Source organism: Ischnura elegans, chromosome 8 (assembly GCF_921293095.1).
Source record: "Ischnura elegans chromosome 8, ioIscEleg1.1, whole genome shotgun sequence".
NCBI classification, from domain to species: domain Eukaryota; kingdom Metazoa; phylum Arthropoda; class Insecta; order Odonata; family Coenagrionidae; genus Ischnura; species Ischnura elegans.
In genome coordinates, this window is record NC_060253.1 from 102,051,621 (window position 1) to 102,069,524 (window position 17,904).

General features: G+C 39.9%; 1 protein-coding gene across 1 annotated transcript in view; it reads left to right on the top strand.

Moving 5' to 3' along the window:
• LOC124164003 overlaps positions 1 to 17,904 on the top strand; it is a 42,781-nt gene that overhangs the window by 16,413 nt on the left and 8,464 nt on the right. Inside the window, exons 3-4 of the mRNA XM_046541154.1 lie at positions 4,462 to 4,632; positions 6,393 to 6,567. Of these exons, the coding sequence (XP_046397110.1) occupies positions 4,462 to 4,632; positions 6,393 to 6,567 (346 nt within the window). The remainder of the gene's footprint in view (positions 1 to 4,461; positions 4,633 to 6,392; positions 6,568 to 17,904) is intronic.

Sequence of the window (17,904 nt, forward strand, 5' to 3'; positions counted from 1 at the left end):
CAGTCGAAGGATCTCGTCCGTTGAAACCGGGTATCTGCTGAGACGGGAAAGGTACCAAAGTCACCACATTCGGTAGGAGCATTGGTGGCATTTGAGCTTTAGAAAAGTACAATTATTGTGTCCCCTTGGAACCAGGTAGCTGCCCTATACCTCAGAAAGTTGAGTTATAGAGCATTCCATTACTGAGTTGAGGAACGCGAAGAGGTAATACCTACGATAGTAAACAACTGATAGGTATAGAGATTGTGATCTTAACGATAGTATAACGAAATTTTTATCGTAACAAGTTATCTATTGAGTGTTTTCGATTAAATAATTTCTCTTTTCTATGAATGGTATCATATAATGGAGATATCGTTTAAATTATTTTTAAAATGTAACATAAGGAAATAATTTTGTGATAAAGCTTAGCTACCGTAACATATGAATTCAGATTTAAATTGCAAACCCATTCTATTTCTTGGGTTTTCAAATATGGACAGTTTTTAACTTCATCGGTAGAGTATTACGGTAAAGCCAATATGTCTGTTCTAAGAGTCAATCATGACTACAAGGAGACAGAATATGGATGAAAATGAGTAAAATGTGGCATTCATTGCAAGGAAATAACCAGAAACAAAAAGTTGCTTGACACAGCTTAGTTTATGAAGGAATTTCGAAGGAAATGAATGAAGTTGTCTTGTTAAATGATATTTTGTGCCGTAAATGATGTACCAGTGTAACTTAAGGCCATTTTACTCGGGTAACATCATTGCGCAACCTTACGTATGCACGAAGGCGCAGTCAAAATTGCGTCTCGTAAAGCGGTGAATTGCTACAACGCACGAGAGAATGCACTGTTGTGAGATGGAAAATAGCCCCTGCTCTAATTGCAGGCTCGGATTCTCGCATACAACAAATGTTTTCAATGCTAACCTGCGCAAAGATTTTCCCTGTGTAAAACGGATTTTATTCATATTTGAAAAGACGATGTACTAATTATCACCACTTCTTTCATATACGCGCAGTAATTAAGAAATTGGCTCAAATGCTGGCGATAACTTCAAGGGTAATTAAAGTCAGGAGCACGGTCTTAGAATGTCAGGAGAGATTAAAGAAAAACATTTACGGCAGTCATTGTATTTCTCGAAGCTGGAAGACGAACTTAAAGCTTAGCAGTATTGTTATAAACAATATTTACGACTAATCTAAATGTGATAGGAATTGTTTATGCTAATCTGTAGCCTTAATCAATAGTATTACAAACTGATCAACAATCTTTCGTGCTTTCCCGGCGAATGGACTTGGCAAAGAGTTCTCGGGATCGCCACCGGGTCAGGAACTCCATATCTGCCAACGTTTCGATGTCCGACTCGGTCATCGTCCTCACAGCCCTGAGGACGATGACCGAGTCGGACATCGAAACGTTGGCAGATATGGAGTTCCTGACCCGGTGGCGATCCCGAGAACTCTTTACCATGATCAACAATCGTTGCTCTCAACATCCATTCAAATATCCTCCTGGAATACATAGATGCAAATGGCGGAAAGCAGTTATTCGTGTTTTTGAGTGTTCCACCAATTTTAAAAATCTGAAAAAATTAGGAATATACTTTGATGTAGGGGTAACAACATATATTTTTTTCGGCGTGTCTATTGTTTCCTAAATTTTTTAATTTAACTTAGAATATTTCAAACTCATGTAAAAGTTTAGTTTTCGGTCTAAAAATTTTGAAAAAAATCAGGGTGGTGGAACGTAATTGTATTTACATTTTAAAATCAAGATAACGATTTTACAAAAATAAAAACTGGAGATATAGTCAAAAAACTAAAAATCGTGTTTCAATTTTTTTGGGGCTATATCAGTTGTTAAGGCCTGAAACTTTGGGGAAACACATAATTTTAGATGCACTTCAAGTGTATATTTTTTATTTTTCAAAACATCGGGGGGCACTTTTCACCACCTTAACCGACTAGACCCTTTGGCCAATATCATTTTTTAGCAATTTGGCAACTTTGATGGGGGTCCTTCGTCAGATATTATGAAAATAATTTCCCATAATCCTTGCGATCACCTTAATCCATCCTATCACTGACCATATTCTTGCCAATAAGTAACATCTGATGCTTTTGGTATGGTATTTGGAGGAGGCGACCGACAGCTGAGGTCATTTGCGCCATGAGGGAAGGGTGTGGAAGAAAGGGTGGAGAGAAACCCGGCGTCGGCGTTAGCCTGCTCTCAACGAAAGGCGCCAAGGGGACCACGTCTTAACGTCCCATCCGACGGACGGAGTGTTGCGCTTGAAATGTCCTCCACACAACATTCAAGCAGGGATCAAGCCAGTCTCTGTAAATTCTCTGCCACTGCCGGGATTTGAACCAGAGCCCGCCGGGTGGGAAGCCAACACTCTAGCCACCACACCAACCCGATCTCCCCTGATACTTTTCCGGCGAATATATTCGAAAAAGGCTATTCGGGCTTCCAAATAATAATTATAATTGGAAGCCCGAATAGCCTTTTTCGAACATATTCTTACCAACTTCCGGTTTTTCTCTTAACACACATCGTATATACACAGATATTTTACTACCGAAAACTTCTGGTGATTTGGATAAACTCTTCTGGGGTAGATATATCTATCCATTTAATTATGGATAAATTAAAACGGTGGGAATCTCCAGAAGAGTTGACCTGCATTATTCGCCGGGAAAGCGTCAATTTATATTTCTGATGATTTCCTTTATAAATTTGAATCTCTTCGCCCTGAGGTGCTGCAGGTGTGTTCACCACTCCGAATCCGAAGTTACAACTTAAGCACCCTAAATTTACAATGTGGAAAGCCCGACTTATCCCTCTTGAGGGTTCAATACATTGGTCTCAATGTAATGTGCCAGACAAGTGAGGCTTGTATCCTTTACCACCGGCAGTCATTATCGGCCCCACAAAAGCTCCTTGCGCTTTCATTGCTTTTAGTTTCACTTTTTTGAAGCTGGGCGTCAGATGGCAGTAGGGAGAAATCCGAGGCTGAGTCTGGATGGCATTTCTCTACACTACTCCCTCATAGGGTTGCACAGATGCAGATTTTAGTTAAAATCGCAATTGCCTTTATTTGTTTTAAATGACTGTAAGGTTACTTCATACCAGCATTGGGACAAAAAAAGAAGATTCTATTGAAGACAGAATTAGCGGTATTAACACAACCAAAACTCCTCCGGAAATAACGGAGAATCCTGCAGAGCGCCTGCCAACCACCTTCACTCTCACGCGGTAAACAACACGTGCGGAGACCAAAGATGGTGGAATGCGAAGACTCGACTACATAGTGTGTTAGTGATAATCCATAGGACTTTTATCCGAGGCTAATGCGATTGTTGTGTCGCATGGCGGCTTCTCACGGATACTTGTAGTTGGTAGATGAATTTAGTAACATTTTTGTGAAAAATGGCTGAAAGGTCTATTTTGTCCCTTGATGCTCCACGAGGTATGGAACTGCAAGGAAATGGGACCAACTTTCCCGAGTGAAGGATAAAAGTTTGTCCAAGCCTAATGTTATTATGTTGTGGTATTCGACGCCTACCGCAAGGTGACACATTAACTCTATTGGCCATATTTTTAATAAATGCTGAGAATATCATTCAGTGATGCTAATCGTTTCCTCCCGTGAGCGTAGTTAATTAGTGATTTCATTGCGTGCCTTTCTATATTTACTTAAATCAGTGTAGAATGCGAATGCAGAATTTTGATTTGAAAGCCTCCTGTGTGATGCTCAAGGATTGTTTAAGTCCTTCAACGTGGCAGACAGTGGTTGGCTTTGTTAACTTGGGTGATTGATATTACGAAACTCCATAAGTTCACATTGAGTTCGTCTGTTAGTAGCCTCACATGGACTGGTGGCGCCGCATCGTGGCGGACTTCAGCAAAGGTATCGAGGCGAAGTGAAGTGTCTGGCACCATTCCAAATTTATTGTTATTATTATGTGTCCTTGCGCTTTGCCGGGTTGGATTTTGGACCGCAAAGCCTTGGACGCGTCGCCGTATAATCCCGAAGTACGGCGCGGATATAGGATTATGGGACGTCGAAAGGTGTACACAACCGAATTTATTTCTGGGTTGAAATAAACGATCGTAAAGTCTACTGTTGAAAGCTGGGGATCGGTTGAATGAATCAAGTTTTTCCGAATCTATGTTCAAAACGCACGAGGCATTGTTCAGATAAAGTAGCAGCGGTAATCTGTTGCTCCGATTTTGATCAATTCATCACTTAAATCGTTGAGCTTTTTGTATATTTAAAAAAAATTATATGGTATCAATAATTTTGGGGCTAACTATAGTTGTAGCTCGTTTTTTTGCGTAGTGACCCGAAATGCCACAGATTAGTGGTTCTAATCCTGATCAAGATATCCTTATCGTTAGAAATAAAGATTGCTATAAATATATTTACAGTTGAAAAACGTGATTATCGACTATTCAATATTTTTCAGAGAAAGAAAACTTGCTATTCCATTCAGAACTAATGGAGAAATGAGAGATATCGTAAAGAAGCTTCACAGCAGTGATCTCACGTACAGACCATATTACTTGGATGGGAAAGGTTCTAGATTGTCCATGGTCAGCATTTTTGGCGTGTTAGAAGACATAGAAAGTGTTATTGGGTAAGGCAACTTTCAATATCATATAATTTGTGTACATCTATCTTCCAATCTATCAATAGAAAAAAACGAAGCTGTTGGAAGCAAAATTTATGGCGGATCGATCAATCCATAAATCTCCCATATTTAAAATTTTAGCCCACGGTCATGAAAAACCTTAGAATTTGTGTCCAGGTGTATGTACGATGAATTCCAGTGCAGATTACAGTAATAAGACCTAGAAAATGTGAAAATCCGTATTTAAATGCCAGCCGTGTATTTAATTTTCGGTTGCGGTCAAAATACGGTATTAACCGATTTTGAAAAAAATATGTTGTTTTGGAAAAATATTAAGAGATGATTAAATTAAAAAAATATGGAACATTTGATGGTCCTTTCAATACTGCCATCATAATTTTTCCACCTAATAAATAGTTAAAAATTATTATAATGCACAGTAGCTGCTAAATCGAGCAATCATTTTTTTCCTGTTGCCAATTAAATGTGAACTACCGTTATTTTCCTGGAAAATAATCGGCTTCTAAATTTGGAAAAGAAAAATTTTCTTATTATTAGGTAGTTAAGTATTCTTTGTAATTCCGTGGATACTGTGAACGCATCTTGTTGAATACGCGGCTTTTTACTGCTGGATTTTAGGTATCACAGCAATACTAGCTAAAGCACAAGCCCATGTTCAATGGCTATTTAATTAATTATCAACATTTCGAATCGTATAATTAATCATTTGGTTATAAGGGATACATGTGTGACTTCCTTACACAGATATCCGCCATATTGTTTATTGGGGTTGTTTATAGCCGTATTGTTTACTTCGGTGTCACTGATCGGAGCCTGGTGTTTGTTGTATAACGTAATGTCTGACATAGTGGCCTAAGTCTCCGAAAACAAACAATGGCCTATCTTTAAAATTGTCGTGCATAGTGCAGATATATCAAGGGAATCTAGTAATTTTACGTAAAATTTAAAATCTGTATTTTTCCCGCGGTAACCATGGTTGGCATAAGGTAAACATATTGTTAGAAATATAGGGCTTGATAATACCTATCATATCTGATAGATAAGATTTTTTAAATCAGTCCTATATTTTCATAAACCAACCCTTAGGACTAAAAGGAGTGAGTTTCAGAATAAAATTTTAATATAGGCACTTTTTGCTGAATTATGGGTAAATAGATCAGCAACAATACTTCAGCTAGCTTGGAGCTAGAGCTTTTCAGCTGTCGTAATGTACATTGTACAAAGACGGAAACAAATTTAAGCAAAGCTCACTGGCGTATGACTGCGGCAAAATCAGGAGCTATTTGAAGACGACCGTCTTCCAAAGTCTTTTTCTCGTAATGTTCTCAGAAAACCGCAAATTTTTAAACTACATAATTTGTATAGGAAGATTACATAGTTGGATCTGATAGGCCTTGTTATGCTGCTAAGGTTAGTTCCCCAGCACAAGGGGTATGCAGTTTGAAAATTACCAGTTGTGTCAGATCACTACGAGGAAAAAAAATTGAAATGAGAACGTCTCCAAATAGTTCCTGAGCTTGCCCCATTTAGACGCCCGTGAGCTTTGCCTATCCTTTTTTTCTGCCAGTGCACCACATAATTAGAGTAAATTTTCTTTATGTTTTTAACTTTGAAAGGAGATAAAAAAACATGTGGAATTGTCAGTGCGATTGGGTGCTGATGCTTGTTCGAAAGACTGAAAATGAGATGTGATATGCAGGTGAGAGTACGTACAATTTTTGTTTTCTTTTTCACACCCGTTTCAGGTTATGTAGGTCCAAGTGGGACTTTAAATCAGACTCTACTTCTGACAGCTCGGACGAAGAAGACTACGGGACTGACAGTGATAATGAAGATGAAAAAATGGATTCTGATGCGTACGATATGACTTTCGTCGTCAACCTCAGTCTCGGACTATCCTACATAAGATTGGCCGAAGAGGTAAGTTTTGTACAATAACTTGAATCTTAATTTCGATTCATCGGATCCCATCCCATGAGTGATTTGATGCATGAGTTAAATCAAACTTTTCACACAATCCATTTGTTTTGCTACAGCAAATTTTAGAATATATTTTCACGCAAAGCTTCATGGTGAATAAAAAATCTTCACACTGAATAAAAGGACGGTGGGAAAAAGTGTTGTTTAATACACTCATTCATAATGTTGTTTAACCACAACTCGCCTATACTCTGTTCATTTTATCTCTGCGGGTGAGCTGGTGTGGCCAAAGCAAATGGAAATGGGGGTAGGGAAAGTTTCTCGACATGTGATTTTGTCTTTGCCAATCAGCAACCAGTAGGCGTGGCTTCAGTTAGTCGCTCTCAGACCTCCGCCGAGTGAAAATCGTGAATCTGCTCGTGGAGCAGTGTTGCCAAACGTCACGCGTTCTCCTTGTATGTGTCTAAGTATGTCTTTCACCAACGGTGCCTTACTCAGCGCAGTAGCTGACAATGTCATGAGCTTCTGTGAAAGGATTATCTCCAATGCCTTCCAAATGAGTAGGTATATTGTCTCGGCGCCGGGTCCAAAATACCTGTGGCCACACTATTACAAAATTACAAAATGCCTATGACTCACACGTTTTCAGTGACAAAGTAGGACCGCTATGTACATTTGGCAACGTAATGTTCGCTCCTCCTCTCTATCTCGGTGCTACCCCTCCCCTATCAGCGAAGCCATCCGAGTGTGTCCGGGCTCTCACGAAAGCTAACCCGCAAACATAAAGTGAATAGACTATAATACATTGGGCTGATTTGGTGCGGTTTGAGAACTGCACTATAGCGAAGTGAAAGATAAGTTTCGGACACGATATTTTCGAATGATGTCCAATTTCGTCCGAATATATACCTAGCAATAGCAAACTTACTCAAAACATTCAATTTTTGACAATAGTTACATGACTAATCGTTGTGCGAGCTGCATAATAAAGTTTCAGCGGCTGAGGATTTCCGAATCCGTCAATAGACTACAAGAAGATTCAAAAGGAAACCAATTTTCGCAAACACTGGAATGATATAAATTTTGCATCGTTTTTATTGAAACAGATAAAATGTTTTACTTCAATCAGATTAGACTTTATGCGTAGCTCCTTTGGTCATATATTTACATCCTTACATACTTACGTCCTTGACATTGCAAAGAGTTGTAGACACTGCAAATATATGCTTTATGCCGATGATCTCCAGATTTATTTTTATGCCTATCCTAAATGATCGGCAGCCGCGATCTCCCTCGTTAGTGAAGACGTTTCAGTCATACGTGCATTATCCCCGGAAAAATTTTTTAGTTAAAATTCCTCCAAAACACAGGAAATCATTTTTGGCAACTCCATGATGATTGAAAGAATTAACTTCTCCTTTTCCTTCTACATTAGAGTCGAGGAAGCCGATGTTGGATTTAAGTTCACTTTTAGAGATCTTGGTATTACTCTTACCCATAATTTCTCGTGGGATTAACATGAAATTTCTGATTAGATCAATAAAACCTTATATCAGCTGAAGTTGCACAAATCTCTTATTCCTATTACTACTGTTGTATTGCTAATTTCAACGCTTTTTTCCCCTCACTTGATGAAAGCACCTCAGCCTATGGTGATCTTCCATTGGAATTAGAGAATAAACCTCAGCGGATTTGTCCTTGACCTACGTAAAGATGATCACATCACCCATCACCTCCACAATTTGTCATGGCTGAGAAGTTCTTTTCGTAGCAAATATTCACACGGGTCATTTCTTTTTACCCTCTTTAATACTGTATTCCCACGGTATATTTTTTCCACGAATAAAACCAAATCAGCCCCAGATTCTAGAACCACTAGAACTGACCCTTCCTTCCTCATTCCTCCTTAACCTGGAACAAACCTCAATTCTTTTCTCATATCTTGTTGTAATCTCTGGAATTTCCTGCCGTAATTTATAAAATATTTCTCTTCTTTATCCATTTTCAAAGGAAAGCTTTTTAATTAGTTCTTCAGTGAGAATTTACTTCAGTAAATTATATTTATCTTTTGGGGTGCTATCACAACTTATTTTATTAGTGTTTTTTTTTTCTTCAGATTTTTCTTTCTCTTGTTTTTATTCTGAATGCCCTCATTGTTTACTTGCGGTAGTTTCTGCTTCGGTATATATTTTTATTTTCGTTTCTAGTAGAATTGTGGCAAGTAAATATTTATTTTTATGTCGTTCGAACGACTCTAATGGGGAAACCTAGAGCATTAATAAACTTACATTCATATTTTCTCCATGGCGTTAGATTCTGTTTTCTGTCAATAATTTTCTAGTAGCGCATTCGGGGTGGCAATTCGTGTGTCCTACACCCCCGAGGTGTTCCACCAAAATTATTCATGGCTTGAAGAGGGGAGTTCGCAGGGTGAGCGGGGAGTGATCCATCGCGGGGAGGGGATCTCCTCTGGCGGAAGCCTCCTCTCAAACCATCTCCTCCATTCCGGTGGCCCTCACAGCGGAATGCTTTTAAGAAGTCGCTTCTTGCATAGTGGAATATGGAAAAAAATGACAAAAAAATGTGACACCCCCATCGTGTTATTGAGTTAATGCTTTAAAAAACTTTCTCTCCTTCGCTCTTCGGATGAAGTCATTTTTTTAATCGATGTTTTCAAGGGCTGTAATGGATGATATAAAGCATAAGAATGCCTTTAAGGACTTTTTGAGCCACGGAACACAGTTTAAGGAGTTTTTTTACGGTATTTTACTCTATGTAATTGTTAATGACTCCTGTTTAAAAGTGGCTTTAATGGAAAAGAGAAAAGGCAATATTCCACAAATTTATTTAATAATGTATAATAATAAGGTAAACATTTCATCAACAAAAGCATCGTATTTATCATGAAATAGGAGTGAATGGGATTATACCTTTAAAATTCTGCATTTTTCCGTTGTAAAGTGAATATTTCGCCCTTATACGGTAAATTTCATAGTGAGCCCTATAATTCGTGTGTTACGATTCAATTTTTTAAAGTTGGCGAATCAGCATATTTTTTTTCGTTTTAAACTACTGTCTTACCACCACGAAAAATGAAAGAAGGCTTTGAGATTTCATAGTTTTTTCACGGCTGGGACGGCTGCGTTTTTTCACGGCTGTAGTAGTTTCATAGTTTCATAGTTTTTTCACGGCTGCGATAAATATCAGGAAAAATGACCCATCCTCCGCTTTCATTTCTACGCTATGGCTTCGCACAGGATGGCTGAGGTCTCAAGAGGAAAAAATAAAAACGGATTCATAGAAAAATAACGAAAATAAATATTATATCAACAAGCCATGGTTTAGCAGGAAATGGGTGTATACTAAAAAAAGAAATTCTGCATTTTCCCGTCGTGTTTACCTTCCAATCCTTTGCTATCCAAACTCTGGCTATGGAGTGGAATGCGAGTAACGTGGCAGATTTCCATGTATTATCTTCCTGTCACTGCGGGATGGGTTGCCAACATCACCCGTTTCATTGGAGCACTCGAAATGCCTGCTCTTATTCAGTTTTCCACTCTTCATGTCTCGCTTCTTGGAAAACTGAATGGAAATAGGGCGAGAGCTATACGACATGAACTTTCATTGTATCTCGGCATCTCTACGAAATAGCTCGTGACGCTGATATGAGAGCTCGTCGCCAACGGGATAATAGTCTCTTGCTCTAAAATGCTAACATGCTCTGGGGTCCATTGCAGGGCTTTTCGACGTCATAGAAACGATCTCGATTCACGCACTCATGTATTTATTTCTCTCTCTGTATAGGTGCTCGCTTTTTCCTATCTTCACGGGGTCGTTTTGTACGTAACCGTTACTCCATCGCATCAAAGGAAGTGGCTTTGTAAATTTTCTTGTTTCCCTTTTCATTTTATCCTTCTTTTTCTCTTGGGTTTCCGCTACCTGGGAAATATTATATTTCCCAGTTTACAGAGATAGGGATCAAGCATCGGATTTCATGATTCTGGGGCAGGGATGTTATGTCTGCATTTAATAGTTAATAATGTCTCCTGTGACAGTAGTAGCGATTGGATTTTTTTAGCAAATAAAAGTGATTAATTCGTTTTTAAAATACCAAAAAACCTAGGAAATGGTGTCTCCACCAAAAAATTCAGACTTATTTCTATCTTGAATTTTTTTCAATATTGAAACCCTATGAGTCAAAATCAGATTTTTGCGTTTGGTCCTGTACTTCTGGTGTCAAACGGTCGAAGTTGTACTTTTTGTTGAATGGAGACGAAGTTTTACGACCTTTCTGAGCCAAAATTTATCAAAATCGCTCAACTTAAGTGCTTTAAGTCAGAAACCAGAATTGACACACGATTAATGGGATGGCCTGTGTAATATTTCGAAACTTCCCCGTTCCGTGAAATTAACATTAATTGACATGAGATAATAATTAACCTGAACCATGGATACAACAACTGAAATATGGTTTTTCGCACATTTAGTCGAGGTTGGCCAGTGAAACAAAACGGTAGTCAAAACCAATAAGTTTTCAATGGTTTCGTTCCCAGGAGCGAAATATAGAAACAAAAGGAAATAGAATTAAACCCGGGGAGCTAAACTCAGGGTTGAAACGAAATCGGAGTCAAAACTACTTCGGGTCGAAACTGAACTAAAACTCCGGGACGACACGAATCGCAGATAATGTTTTGCAGCGGAGGGACCACGTGATTCACCTTCGAACGGTTTAGTTTCGACCCGCACACCGAGTACAAAGCAGTGGCGCCGACTCCATGGGGCCTGAGGGGGCCCGAGCCCCATCAAAAATTCGTTATGGGTGTGAGGAAAAAATAAGTCAGGCTTTTCGATTTTCCCCGGAGTGTCCAGATATTATAAATTCGAGTTATCAGCGTTCTAATGTTGATCATATGTCTCTTCTAAAATGCGACGCCGAATCATTAGAATCAGAGAAGAAGCACCTGACCAAAGCACTAATCAGGAATGGCTACGACCGGAAAATGGTCCTCAAAAGGGCCGCTAAGGTCAAAAAGATGCACTCACGACCATCTGAGGAACGCCAGGCCACAGAGGAGGAGGAATTGACCAAACCTGCAGCACGGCTTACAATTCCATTCATAGCAGGAGTGTCAGAGTGTATTGCTAGGATACTAAGGAAGCATGACGTGGTCACAAGGTTCAATTGCGTGACCAAGATACAAAACATTGTACCTGGACCAAAAGATCGTATCCCGCAGGCACTATGCGAAGGCGTGTACACAGTGCCATGCTCCTGCGGAAAATCATATGTTGGCGAAACATGCCGAGGAATGGCGACAAGGATGAAGGAGCATGTGAGGGCTACCAATAAAAAACAACTGCACTTGTCAGCCATTGCAGAGCATGTTTGGAGTGAGGCCGGCCATAACATTGAATTTGAAAAAGCGAAGATAGTGGCAAAAGAGAGTCGCTACTACCCAAGGCAAATTAGGGAAGCGATTGAAATCCACAAAAGGCAAAATATTAACAGGGACAACGGCTACCCAATCAGCAACGTTTGGAAGAGAGTTCTGACCAATCAGCGCACAGGAGGAGATCGGCCAGTGCTATATAAGACGGCAAAAAATGAACACTTCTCACCTTCGACCTGAAGACGGAAGCAGGATGGCTTCCGAAACTGTAGTCAACTATAAACGACAGACGCGGCTGGAGAACCCGGAAATTAGCAGTCATCGTGAACGACGCCGCGGAAACCTACGCACTAATGAACAATAGTTGGAAGGCAATCAGTCGTTCACATTTAGTGCCTTCAGGCGAAGACCTGGCAATTATATAGGTATACGGATTGGATATTGGAGTCTGAATCACACTATGCAGGAAATTCCCTAGATGACTGAAACATACCCTTTAAAGTAATTATACCCCATAGGTACTTTAAGGTATTAAACTTAGCGAGAAGAATTCCAATTTGTATTTTGCGTATAATAAAATATTTCGACTGTAATTAGCCGATTATAGACTATTACATGAATTTCCGCAAGAAAAGAAATTCCCCGGACCGGGAATCGACCTGCAGGCCGTTGGCTTTCCAGGCCACTGCTCAGACCACTACGTTATTCAGGTCCCTTAATTCCTATGACATTTGAACCAAGGAATTTTGTACCTAATGTATAGGGTTGGCAATTGAAACAAAACGAAAATGTTTTGTTTCGATCCGGAGGGAAACGAAAATACGAGGCCTAGGTTTGGTTTCGCTCCCGCGCGAAATTAAAATCACCAAGGAGTTTAGTTTCGACCCGGGACGAAACTAGATTAATCGAAAATCCGCTGTTTATAGTAAAGCTTTGAACCCAGAAGTTGAGTGGAGGGGGATAAGAAGGAATAGTCTCGACCCATTACGTTTGACATACGTGTTGAGGGGTTAAAATATTGCGCTTAAAAATGGAAAGGCCAATTTGCGTTCACCGTTCTCCTGATAGTGGTAAAGATATGAGTGCCCCATGCATCTAATGGCGGTTGGCCGAACCTCTGCTTCATTCAACTATACTTCGTACCAGGGATGCCGACTTACAAAAAATATTGAGGGGCCCAAACCGGGGATCTTGCCCAGGGTAAATTTTATAAGTAGTGAGTTTTAAGTTTTTTAAGTATTTTAGAGGAGTCATATGATCAACATTAGAACCCCCGGGTGAATTTTATAAGCAGTGAGTTTTAAGTTTTTTAAGCATTTTAGAAGAGACATATGATCAACATTAGAACGCTGATAACTCGAATTTATAATATCTGGACACTCCGGGGAAAATCGAAAAGCCTGACTTATTTTTTCCTCACACCCATAACGAATTTTTGAGGGGGCTCGGGCCCCTCAGGCCCCATGGAGTCGGCGCCACTGCTTTGTACTCGGTGTGCGGGTCGAAACAATATTATTTTAGCTGGTTGGCAGAACAACAGCTCGGCGAGAATAGCAACATCATGTGTCCTGATAACATTTTCTGTTTTCTACGGAATTTTGAATACACGCAGACGACATTTTTTAGTGTCGTCTTCGAGAGATGTGAATAAGGAGGGGAGTGAAAGAAGGTCTGGACGGAGAGGAGGATAAACGAAGAAGTGCTGAGTATGGTGGGTGAGGAGATGCAGCTTCTTTTTGAGATTCGGAGGAGACAGAAGGTTTGGATGGAGCGAGTGTTGAGCGGGTAGGGTGTCTTGAAAAAAATGTTAGAGGGAAGAGTGTTGGTTAAGAGTGGGAGGGGAATGAATAGAATGGGATTTATAGATAGGATGAAAGGGAGTTGGCTTTAAGTGGAGGAGGGAACTCTTAAGTTGCGAGGAGAGACGTGATCAACAAAATGGTCCATGTTAAAATATCATGACATGTAGAAAACAACTAGTCCATCAAAATATCCATTGAATATCCGCAAACAGTCCACTTTTCGAGGTACATTGCTTGTTTTTTACTTGAAGCTATAGCATTGAACTTTTCAGTGCATTTTTATCAAGCCCTTTTCAACATTTGACTACGCCTCAAATATAAAAATGTAGGTAGGTACTTATTTAAAAATGCTGCGGAAATATTTTCATTTTTTAGTCATCGGCAATGCCAATCTGGAGTCTTCTATCATAATTTTAAGGCCTTTATTTATTTAATTTATTTATTGCAACAGAACCGAAAACACTAATGTACTATTTGGCCTTTACATCGGGGTTTTCATAGCATTTTACCAATTGAAGGGCACAATTTCTAAATTTAAGACGACCATTGAGGTATTGGTTTCATATTTTTTTGTCAACGTCTTTATGCCATGGTTTTTAGGTCATCAAAATTACGTTATAAGGTATGTTGGCTTTATGCCATAGTTTTTAGATCATCAAAATTACGTTATAAGGTATGTTGGCTAGCAGTTATCCAAATAGACTTCAAATAGCATCCCAATTGTTCGTCAAAACTCAGAAGGGATGATTCAGTAATAAAAAAAACCAGTCGAAGTCAACCAAAACGGCGTCATTTTAAAGAGTATTAATGGCCCATTACAAATATTCAGTTCACTTGAGAACGAAAAATAGTAAAATAACTTGCGAACAGCGAGCATGTGGAATCCGGCGCAGAAATATTAAATCCGTGAAGTTAATAAAATACAAAGGAAAGCTGCACGATTCGTCAAATACTGCTACGGCCGTACAGAAATCGTGACACAGATGTTAATTGAATTATACTAGGAGTGGCTAGAGACACAGGGGCGGCACGCTAGGCTTAGATTGCTTTAACAATTGAGAAAGGATATCTTTAATAGTGACACGGAGAACATAATATTAGAGCCCACTTTATTTCCAGGTCCGACAGAAACCAAAATTTAAGAGAGATATTTTACCGAAAGGATAGGCATTTGAATTGATTGGGTGAGAAGTCAAGGGGTACAAGTGACTTTTTTTCTCAACAGAGTTTGGTAAAGTTAATTGCTATAAGAGGTATACAAATATTGGTTGCCAAGGGATACGAGTACGTCTCATTTCTGTGCTTACATCGAGTAGAACATTAAATGCACTGCTAAATATTTTATTGATCTCGTTTGTTTTCTATACCTAATTTCTGTGACTATGTAAAGAAAAAAGAAATCACTTGTACCCCTTTGCTTCCAACCCACTCAATTCTTTTTTCAACAATAAATCAATTTAATAAATGCTAGGCGGAATTGCGTTGTAGCATTTCCTTTTTCTTTCTTAACGGCCGTTTCACACGGGTCACGGAATCGCGCAGGTTTGAGCTGCATTAATTTCTAAAACGGCGTGGAATTGCGCGAATGCATGAACGAAATTAGAACAGGGGCTATTTTTCCGTCTCGCATCCACGCATTCTCTCATGTGTTCTAGCAATTCACCGCTTTACGAAACGCAAATTCGATTGCGCCTTCGCACGTACGTCAGACTGCGCAATTCTGTGTACCGTGTAAAACGGCCTTAACGGCTATTGTCCTAGCAACCCCCGCCACAAGCCAATTGAGGCGCATTGCAGAGTAGCATGTAGTTGTAAATGAATAGTAATCGTATCGCGATGAGCAATTTCTTCTCCCTTAATGCTGCATACCAAGGGCACAGCGAGTCAAAGGGTCCAAAACTCCCTGAATGTTGGAAATACAGTCTTAGTCCCTCAGAATACAGTTACCCTCATAACCCACCCTTCCGCGATAAATATCGCACGCTGCAACCTTGCTAAATGCTACATCCACGACTGCTTTTCAACATTAATGCGCATACGTGGTGATAATAGGTACCCTTTAAGTAGCGAATGCCGTGGTATAACTTTTCCATGCCAACGCCTCATTTCACTGCGAAGTTTTTGGATCGAAGGCCGAGCCTCTACGTTCGTGACATTTCTAAGACTCCTTTGTTCGCTTCCCGTTTTGACCTTCCCCCGGTCACTTTATCTCGGCTTGGCCCCTGGAGTTGACACCTCCTGTCATGCCGGGTTGACCTCAATGTGTCGCTTTTATTTGATGACTTTCGGAGAAAACACGTTGATTTTTTTTTTGCCCCGACCGACTCCGTCCGCGGATGAAAATCTTCTCCATCGTCGAAACCGGGACTTGGTCCAGGAATTTGTTCCGTCGGAAGTATCTGGAGGATAGCAGGGACTAGAGAGATAGGGGAATTGTGCTTGGCATAAAAGTCGCTCCTTCGTCATAGAGGGCGGGGTTGATTCCGGTGATCTACGGTCCGAGACGAAGTACTTCGCTTGAGTTTATCGGTCCGGAACGTGGGCACACCCCCTTGCCTTGGCCGGTTGCCGGAAAAGGGCCTCTCCGGGGATAAATCTTTCGTATCGTTATTATTTTTCTGCTCCGCAACGAGCATTCATTGAACGGAATACAACTTGAATAGCAGATTTCCGTGGCCTGTTTACAACGCTGAAAGGAAAATGTCTCGGCTTAATTCCTTGCTCTTCTCCCAGCCCCGGAAATTTAGTGCTTGCAATCCCACCGTCATCTCGCAACAATTGTTTCCCATTATAAAACCCTAAGAATCCAGCGATATTACGTGGATAGTGCCCATCATGAAAGTTGCGGAAAGTTGCTCATAAGCACTTCAAATTGAGTGGCGAAATAAAAAATTAAATTGGACAGCCACCCTTAAGAATTTTTCAACCCCATCCCTCGCGATTTTTAATTTTAATTTTTACTGCAGCTTTCGTTAATCAATAATCGCATTGCAAGGAAAACTTAAACCGGCTTACATATATTGAGATTTTTTAATGGCTTTCAACGTAAGAGATAAAAGCTAAATGAACTTAAGAACGTGTAATATTAATGGGAAGGTGTTGATGTATTGAGAAAATGAGGACGAATTTGAATTAAGAATCCTATTCGTGAAGGATAGGGAAGTGAAATCAAATATCTAAGATGAACGAGGGGGGTGCGGAGATGGGATATCGCATTTCGTACTTCCTACAACTTTAAATCTTGTGCTTCCGACTCAGAAATTTCTCGCACATATTCTTCTGGGCATACATTGATTTCTGTAACACGTACTTGTACGTTAAGTGGATTTCACATCAAATTTTACTGCATTGTATGGGATGTAATGTGTTCGTGAACGTTTATCTTGTATGGAAGCAGAGATAGAAATATTGCGATTTCCATCGCACGGCCAATGCTAAGTTACCGAGAGGCAGTTTTCTTGTCACGCAATCTTACATTTTACCTTTCATTCGTACGCATCAATATTTATAAGTAATCCAGCTAAATATTTTCAACTTGTACTTTTGAATATATTAAATCATATTATGTAATTATTGAGTTTGCGTCCTTGACCATTTGGAGATCGGGCTTGTATGGTGATGAGTGTTGGCTTTCCACCACGAAGGTTTGGGTTCGAATCTCGGCGGTGGTGGAGATTTTTCGGAGACTGCCTGGTCCCTACTTGAGTGCTGAGTGGAGGGGTACTATACTCACTACACTCGGTCCTTCGAATGGGACGTTAAGCCGTTGTCCCCTTGGTTCATTTCGTTAAGAGCAGGCTAACGCCGACGCCGAGTTTCTCAAAACCCTTCCGTCATGGCGCAAATCACCTCAGATGTCGGTCACCCCCTCCAAATACCATACCATGACTGTTTACTTCTGTACCATCCTCTTAATGACTCTCTATAGCGCTGTAAAAGTTACTATCGTTCCATTTTATGCCACTAATTCAAGTTTTATGCGTGAACGGTGGCAAAAATCAGGCCAAATCTACATAATGAATATTAATCGCTGTCCGTTAGTCTCGCTAAAACTCGAGAACTGCTGGACCGATTTGGCTAATTTTGGTTTTAAAATGATCATAAAAGTCCAGGAAAGGTTTAAAAGGTGAGATATAATGAAGCAA